General features: G+C 32.1%; 1 protein-coding gene across 1 annotated transcript; it reads left to right on the forward strand.

The window, feature by feature from the left end:
- The first annotated feature begins 897 nt into the window (after positions 1-897).
- On the forward strand, positions 898-5,916 carry LOC123297374 (pro-resilin-like). The gene is made up of 2 exons (XM_044879006.1): positions 898-1,066; positions 3,692-5,916. The coding sequence occupies exons 1-2, from the start codon at positions 1,037-1,039 to the stop codon at positions 5,834-5,836; spliced, it is 2,175 nt and encodes a 724-aa protein (XP_044734941.1). The 5' UTR covers positions 898-1,036; the 3' UTR covers positions 5,837-5,916.
- Positions 5,917-8,992: the final 3,076 nt, after the last annotated feature.

Genomic DNA, 8,992 nt, shown 5'->3' on the forward strand with positions numbered 1-8,992 from the left:
AGCCAAAAATTTTTTATCACTTTTTTTTTTGAGTAAACTACCCTTTGTTTTTAAAAGTTGACAAAATATTACTAAAAAAAGTTACTCGAAATTAACAATTATGACTCTATACAAAATATCAAACAGATCTTTCCAACTTTGACAATTCTATTCTTATTGAATGTTTATCCGAGAAAATAAATTTTCTTTTTAATTTTCTAAACTAGTCCACAAAAAATTACACTCTCGGATAGTACATGTTAATTGATTTATTATTATTTTCTTTCTTACGTTTTTTTATAATTAGAGCTTTTGTTCAAATAAAAAATGATACTATAATTAAAGTACAAGGATTTTCTTGATATTTTGTATAGAGTCATAATTGTTAATTACGAGTGATTTTTCTTAGTAGCATTTCGCTAACTTATAAAAAAGAAGGGTAGTTTACCAAAATAAAAATAGTGATTCCAAATTTTTGGCTACCCTGTACAAGAAGTTTTAAATATATCTACATACTTTTCATAATAAGCAAAACTTCTTATAAAGAATGACTGTTTTTCTTAAAATGCAAAATAAGGAAATTTAGAAGTATAGTTACCTCTATCCGGGGACACACTATATATATCAAATATACGGGGATTATATAAAAATGATTGGAAGTTTTTGTGGTTGAACAGAACAAACTTAATTATTGTTTTTATAATAAAGTAGCACACTTTGACGGTTTTATACCGTGGGGTTTAAGTTCATCATGTCTTGCATGGTAGATATATCAAAATTATAATATTTCTTATGAATTTATGCATGTGAATACGTTATCTGCGACCACCACTATTTTTTTTTTACCTTCCTCAATAAATGGTGGTTCCTCAATGTACATAATTGTATTTATATACTACCCAATCTTTTTAACAGATCATGATTCTTTTCCTTTAAGAATCCAAACATGATAAAGAATTAACCAGTCTGCAACGACTCATCTTCATTGCAACTACTACCATAAAAAAGTTAGATATTATTTTATAGATAAAGTGAAGTTAGTGTCAAATTTGTAACAATGGAATTAAAATGGATTTCTATTGTTACTGTAAGTGGTTTTGATTTTTTTTTTTTTTTAAATTTGTTTTGTGTGATTACAAAATTTAAATTTTAAGTGAATTTGTGTGGTGTATTTATTCTTCTTAAGTGCTGCTACCCTTAAAGTGCGAAATTATTTTTATAAATAATCCGTGAATTTAAAATTTCTTTTGTGTAATAAAAGCTAAGCTCACAAATTTTAATGCAACTATTATGGATCAAATTTCAAAAAATTAACTGAACGAAATTTTTTTTTAAATTTTTGCGCAATAAGAAAGTTTTTTCGCACTTTAATGGATACGTTTTTGTTAAATTATTTAAAAATTAAAATTTAACCGCTTGCGTCTTTTTAAATAAAGTTAAAACGTGTATCGTTCGATTAATTTTAATTTTATAATTGTCATTGTTTATGCTAATTATATTATTTATGCTAATTTCCTAATATTTAACGGCTAAATCAAGGCATCAAGTTATTCTAAATTTATTTTTTTATGATTTCGGATCAGGTTTATGCACTTAGATATATTAAAATAAATCCTTGGCAAACTTAAAAGGATTTTAAATTGGAATACCTAATGTTATTTAATTTGATTGGGAGTTCTTAGATTGTCTTCAAATTTTTTAGTTATCTTTTGTGAACTGATACTTTAAAGAAAATTGATAAATCAAATTGAAAAATTTTTTCCTGGCATTAAAAGAAAATAGGAGTTTTAGTGAGAGTAGCCTCACGAAATTGGCCAAAAGCGGTATTTAAAAAGCTGCGCTTTTGTACTGGCCGTGGTAAATTTTTAATAGAACTACTAACTTTAATTTTTTTTTATTTAAAAGCATATATAAAAATTATTTATCGGTCATCCGACAGAACGGATTCCGTTATCGTACACGACGCCAAAAATTTGCAGGGTTTCGTAATAAAAAACATGACTTCTTTAATAGCGCTCTGGCGAACAAAGGATTTGTCTTCATAAATTTTTACTTCTTGTAATTAATTGTAAAATTAGGAATTTGGTTTAATGGCTAAGTCGTTTAAAACTAAATGACAGTATTCGATAAAATTTTGAAAATAATAGGTAAATTTTGGCCATAACTTTATTACAGCGTTAGATTTACAACTTTTTTGTAGTGTAAAATGAAAAAAAATTTTGCGTGCAAATGGTAACTTCCAAAAACCCGCGTTTCTTCTGGCAAATAATAATTATCTCTTTCACTTGTGTTAATAATTATACTAATTGTTTCACATTTTTTCTGAGATTTATATAAAATTTTTAGCACGACTTTTGACTCGCGGGCGTTAAACGTAATAAATTCAAACCAACTATTTCCCTTAATTATATTTTCTTATAAATAATAACATTTATTAAGTTAATCCTCTAAGCAGATACAGATTAAGTGGTAAACTTACTTTAGTTGAATGAATTATAATTTAACGAATAAAAAAAATTGAGGAAAGATTCGTGAGTTTGCAATTGGTTTGTAATCCAAATGAGATATTTAGCATAAAAAAATGGAAATGATCAAATGAAATATTTCGAAATAAACAGCCCTTGTTTATGATTGTAATATTAGTTAACTCTGAATGGGATTTATTTCGTATTTTCTAAAAGAATCTATTTTTTCGAAATTTTTCGAAAGCGGTACCCGAAACCTTTTCAAAATAAACTAATTTTAATCCCACTTTATAAATACCTACATTTTGATATGAACACCTATATCAACCGTTAGGAGAACTTGTTTTTTCTCAAAATCAATTCCTAAAATATTTTTTTCGTAGCAATTCACACTGGGCTAATTTTTTTGAAATGTTTTACGACCATTTAAATTATATCACTTCCAAATTTTCCAATATCTCTTTTGTCGACACTGTTAATACTTAAAATATTTTAGTTGGAATGCTTTTTTTCATAAATATTTTCAGAGCCTGTCCTAAAAAATATCCTATATATAAGTTAGCCTCGATCATCCTTCACGTAGCCGTGACTTTGCTCCAGGGTATAATAAATCATCTTTTTTCGCTAGCTCTTGATCTATAAGAATAATTATCATATTATGCTAATTATATATTATAAAAATAATAGCTTTTGCCGTTTTACCAAGTCACGGTATACTCATCTGCAAAATATATATGCAGAAAATTTGTAGGAAACAAAAATTTAGAAAGAATTGATTTTTTTTAAATTAACATAACAAATGGAATATCGATTAATACATTTTGTAATAGAGAATTTGCCTGAAGTTTTTTTTCGCATTTCTTAGCAAAATATAGAAATACCATAAAAACGATGACAAAAAGCGAAATTAAAATTTAATTCGGCCACGAAATACGGATACTATAAAAGCATGTTAAACTATACTAATTAATACAGATATCAGACAGAGAGATCCGACAGATACTGTGACGTGTTACTAAAGTCTCTTTGGTAGAAAGAGATAAAAAAAATCTTTGAAAGCTTTTATCGTGGGTGTTTTTAAAGTTATTTAAAAAATTATATTTCTCTCCTGTTTGTTAAATAAGCTTTTTAAAGCAAAACAAACAAACAAAAAAAATCAAAAAATTTTTATAATCATTTATTATTAATTTTAAGCTAACATAAAAAAATAAAGGAAGTCTTAATTTAGTATTAAATTATTTTTATAGGTATGGACAATTCTTTTATTAAATGGATTAGAAATAGTTGCAGAACCACCTTCAAGTTACCATCCACCAAAATCTACTTATAGTGCACCATCATCTAGTTACAGTGCACCATCATCTAGTTACGGTGCACCAAGCTCCAGTTATGGTCCACCTAAACAAAGTTATGGACCACCAAAACCAGTGTATGGACCACCGAAACAAAGTTATGGACCACCAAAACCAGTGTATGGTCCGCCCAAACCAGTATACGGCCCACCAAAACCAAAATATGGTCCACCGCCAAAACCTAAATACGGACCTCCTCCAAAACCACAATACGGTCCACCTAAGCCTGTCTACGGTCCACCTAAACCAGTATATGGTCCACCTAAACCAGTTTATGGCCCACCAAAACGTTCACCTAAACCAGTGTATGGCCCACCACCATCTTCAAGTTATGGAGCCCCCAAAATTTCATCCTCATATGGAGCACCACCATCTTCATCTTACGGAGCCCCACCATCTTCATCTTATGGAGCACCACCATCCTCATCTTACGGTGCACCACCATCTTCATCTTACGGAGCACCACCATCTTCAAGTTATGGAGCACCATCTTTCGGCGGTGGTCACGGTGGTGGAAGTATCTCAATTCCATCATCAAGCTACGGAGTTCCAGATCTATCATCTACATACAGTATACCTAGTGGAGGTCATGGAGGTGGTGGCGGAGGAGGTGGCCATAGTTTTTCATCAGCACCATCCTCTAGTTATGGTGCTCCTTCATCGAGTTACGGAGCACCAGCTCCTTCATCTAGTTATGGAGCACCATCTGGTGGTTCTTTCGGAGGCCATGGTGGTGGTGGTTCTTTCGGAGGTCAAGGAGGTGGTTCATTTGGTGGCCATGGAAGTAGTTCTTTCGGAGGAAGCATATCGTCTAGTTATGGAGCACCTGCACCATCTTCAAGCTATGGTGCCCCAGCACCTTCCTCAAGCTATGGAGCTCCGGCACCATCTTCAAGCTATGGAGCACCAGCTCCTTCCTCAAGCTACGGAGCGCCAGCACCTTCATCTAGTTATGGAGCCCCAGCACCTTCCTCAAGCTATGGAGCACCAGCACCCTCGTCGAGTTACGGAGCACCAGCACCTTCATCAAGCTATGGAGCACCCGCGCCATCCTCAAGCTATGGAGCGCCAGCACCATCGTCGAGTTACGGAGCTCCATCATCTGGTGGATCTTTTGGCGGCCATGGTAGTGGTGGTGGTAGTTTTTCCAGCAGTTTATCATCAAGCTACGGTGCTCCAGAGCCATCATCTTCATATGGAGCACCTTCAAGCAGTTATGGAACCCCTGGTTACAGTACGATAGGTGCAGATCTTGGTGGTAGCAGCTTTGGAGGACACGGTAGCTCAGGTGGACATGCCACTAGTTTCCAATCATTCCAGAGCTTTAGCGCTCCATCATCAAGCTACGGAGCACCTGCACCTTCATCTAGTTATGGAGCACCCTCATCGAGTTATGGTGCACCAGCGCCTTCGTCAAGTTACGGTGCTCCAGCTCCGTCTTCAAGCTATGGGGCACCATCCCCATCATCCAGTTATGGGGCTCCTGCACCATCTTCAAGCTATGGTGCTCCAGCACCTTCGTCTAGTTACGGTGCCCCAGCTCCATCATCTAGCTACGGAGCTCCGGCTCCATCTTCAAGCTACGGAGCACCATCTTCAGGTGGGGGCCATAGTTCCGGTGGTGGTGGTGGTGGTCATGGCTCAAGTGGTGGATTTTCAGGAGTATCATCAAGTTATGGTGCACCTGAACCTTCATCAAGTTATGGAGCACCTTCATCCGGACATGGTTCATCAAGTAGTTTTTCAGCACCATCCAGTAGCTATGGAGCACCGTCATCCAGTTACGAAACACCTTCATCAAGCTACGGAGCACCTTCCAGTGGTGGTGGTGGACATGGCTCCTCATCAAGCTTCCAAATTCCATCCACAAGCTACGGTGTGCCACAAACTTCATACGATACAATTGCCGCAGGTGTTGCTGGAGGACATTATGCTGAACCACCCGGTGATGCTTTTGGTGCATATTCCGAATCATTAGCACAAGTAGCTCAAGCATTAACAGAGACATCTGAAGAAAAAGATGAAAGCGAAACAGACTAAAGATGTACATGTTTTTTAAATCTCGTAATTTAAGGTCGTTATTTATGAATTGTTGTTAAATATTTACAAATTTTATCCTAAGGCCATTTTGTATTTTGAACTGTTATTGTTGTGTGTATGTATTTTTGTTTATTGAATATGATATGTATAAAATAAAAAAGTTTTAAACCAAATTCAAATTATCTTTATTTCTGAAACTCTTAAATTCATTTTAAGAACGCTGAAGATGCATAAAAATATTAATTAAACTGCGGAAAAACTTACCATTCCCTGGACTTCGGATTAGTAACCAGGCAAAATTTTTAGCTCTGTTAACAACTTATCAGAGACTATTGGAATATGCCAACATACAGTTTGATTATAGTCTGATTATAAGTTAAAAATTGTTCAAAAGCATTAATTCAGAGTTTAAATTTAAATCATTTTACCGATAATAATTAAGAGACGATAATAATTCTATAATTTAGACAAAATTATAATAACTTAAATCCTTAACCTCTTAGGGAATTAATTACAGCACATCATGTATAATGTGTAACAGGGTCCTTAAGATTTTGTGGTATCAGAGACAAACAAACAGTTCCTTAAATCAAAAGATTTTTAGATCTTAAACATTAGTGAAACCTAAAAACTTCTGATCATCAAGGACTATACCAAAGGAGGAGGTAGGAGTAGCAGCTCTCCCTTTTTAAAGATTCGAAAAAATTGCCAGTTATATTTATTGTCCCATTTATAAATTCCATCCGAAAAATCACCCTTCAAATTTTGTAGTATGCGGGATTCTGTAACATTCTTAATTCCTCGAATTTAATTTTTATATTTTACAATCAACAACAAGCAGTTTAATCTGTCCACCAACTTGGCCCTGCTCTTTCCAACTAGCTGGCGTCGCCCTTTCTGATCATTGAATATTAAATTTAAAGCCACGAAACTACAATAAGATAATCACAGAAAAAAGTTATTGAAAATTATTTTAACGGAATTGAAGACATTATTTTTCAAAAAACTTTAAGATTACTCAAGAAGTAGGTAAGTGAGGTACTTAATTTAAATAATAGGTAATACATAAGGTTTATCGCAAACATGTTTAAAATACAAAATTTAAAACAAATTATTTCTGGATAAAAAGTGCCCATGGATACATGTAATAAGGTCTTGGTCTGCAGAAAGATAGAAGAACAAATTTTATTCAATTCCAACACAACTGGTTTTAAATTTCATACAACTATATTTTAAACAATAATACTCTTTGCTTATCATATTCCCAACTCTTATCGCTAAATTTTCAAATACGACTAATAGACGTAGAAAATACATTGGTCATTTAAAAAAAAAAACTTAAAACTTTGGTCCGGAAAGCCAATTAGATTCTACAGAAATTAAATGCAAAATTTTATCTATAGTGCAACAATGTATTTATAAAAATATCTTCTTTTTTATTCGATTGTTTCAAAACTATTCGGTTTTAGAGCAAATTTTTTCAACAAAAGTTGTTAGCTATTTTCGTAGAGAGAGAAAATTTTCAAGGAAATTTCAAGGAATTTAGATAGCGTATTGAATGAATGCATTTTCTTATATCCAGGTACAAGTATTTACTTATAAAAATTTGCTTTATTTTAATATCACCCGTAGGAGATGTTAAAAAATATTATTCATAAAAAAAGTATGTTAATTATAAAAATATATTAATAAAAATAAATTTTTGGTAATAAAATTGTTAGTAAGCATATTATAATTATTTAAATAAATAAGTTTACTTTCATTTAACTTTTAAAAAAATGTTATAATTACTTCAAAGAAGTGTACATACTTATAGACAATTAAATCGTTTTTGAAATAAATGCGCGACATGCTTTTTTGACCAAATAACAAGTTAAAATCTAAAAGATAATAAAATTTATATCAAAAAGAATTCTTTTTTAACTGTTTTGTAGGTATTTATCATATTGTATTGTTTTATTTATAGTTTTTATACAATCTAATTCGTTACGCTTCTAATTTAAGAATTTTTATATATATCAAGATTGTCTTAACGTATATGGAGTGTTCCATAAAAGAACGGATGATACAGCTAAACAACTCGTCAGAATATTAAGGTCAATATTTGATAATCGACCAAAATTTTTATAAAATCAATTTCAGTTTTTATTCAATTTTAGATATAGAGTCTTTATATTCTCCCAAAATCCAGTGCATCCTAGATTAAGTTTCGATCTGTAGACATAAATTATCAAAAGACACTTATACAGAGAAAAGTTATATCTGACCGTAGTTTTCAATTAGAATCAACTTTTCTCAATAAATATTGCAAAAATAAAGGTTCTTTGGGCAAGATTGATTGATATCTGATTATTTCATATTGGGTCTAAGGCCATGCAGAATTGTTGATCAATATTTTTTTTTTTTATTATATGAAGCCGACTTAATTTGACACACTGTTTATTTAAAAGGATGAGACTATAGGTAATTACTCCCAAATATTGAGTTACTCGATTATTAGTGGAGATCCGTAAGATTTATACCTCGGAATCCAAGAACAGTCAATGAATCTTTATAAAAACTATAAAGATTCATTTAATAATTTTTCCCCCGAAATTTTTTGCATTTAAATTGCAATATTTCAAAAAATATTTATCCGAAACTGCTATAACTTCTTGAGACTGTTATCGGTACCTAAAGTTAATTGGAAAGCGGCAAGCATAAATTTTAGTTCCCGTGGTAAATTCATCAGTTTTTGTGCTGAATTAAACATAAAAAGAAACGTTCGATAAACTTTGTTTTCATCATAACTCCGTCAATTTTCATGCAAATGACTTGAAACTTTTTTCATTTTCACGGTTTTTTATAAAAAAGGTGTACGATATAATTTTTTCGGAAAACGTCAAATTTTTCTATTATTTGAAGTGAAATACTCCGAATTTCAATTGCCAATAACTCGGAAAGTATTGCCTTTCAAAATATGTTTTAAAGCCACATTTTGCTTAGAATTCATTCCTATATCGATTCCCGTTGTCATTTTCAGCGGAAATTTTTCCACCCCCGAGAAGGGGTGACTCCCGTCCCCTAAGGAAGATCACAGAAATTTTTGTTTTTAACTTCTTTAAGTAAGCTTTAAACAGTACGTTCGTACAGTTTTTATAAAGATTCATTGGCTTT

Source organism: Chrysoperla carnea, chromosome 4 (assembly GCF_905475395.1).
Source record: "Chrysoperla carnea chromosome 4, inChrCarn1.1, whole genome shotgun sequence".
NCBI classification, from domain to species: Eukaryota; Metazoa; Arthropoda; class Insecta; order Neuroptera; family Chrysopidae; genus Chrysoperla; species Chrysoperla carnea.

Excerpts from the sequence above, each read along its gene's own strand:
- LOC123297374 (XM_044879006.1), top strand. The coding sequence starts at position 1,037 with ATGGAATTAAAATGGATTTCTATTGTTACT. Across the intron at positions 1,067-3,691 it reads AATGGATTTCTATTGTTACT|GTATGGACAATTCTTTTATT; the intron begins GTAAGTGGTTTT and ends TTATTTTTATAG.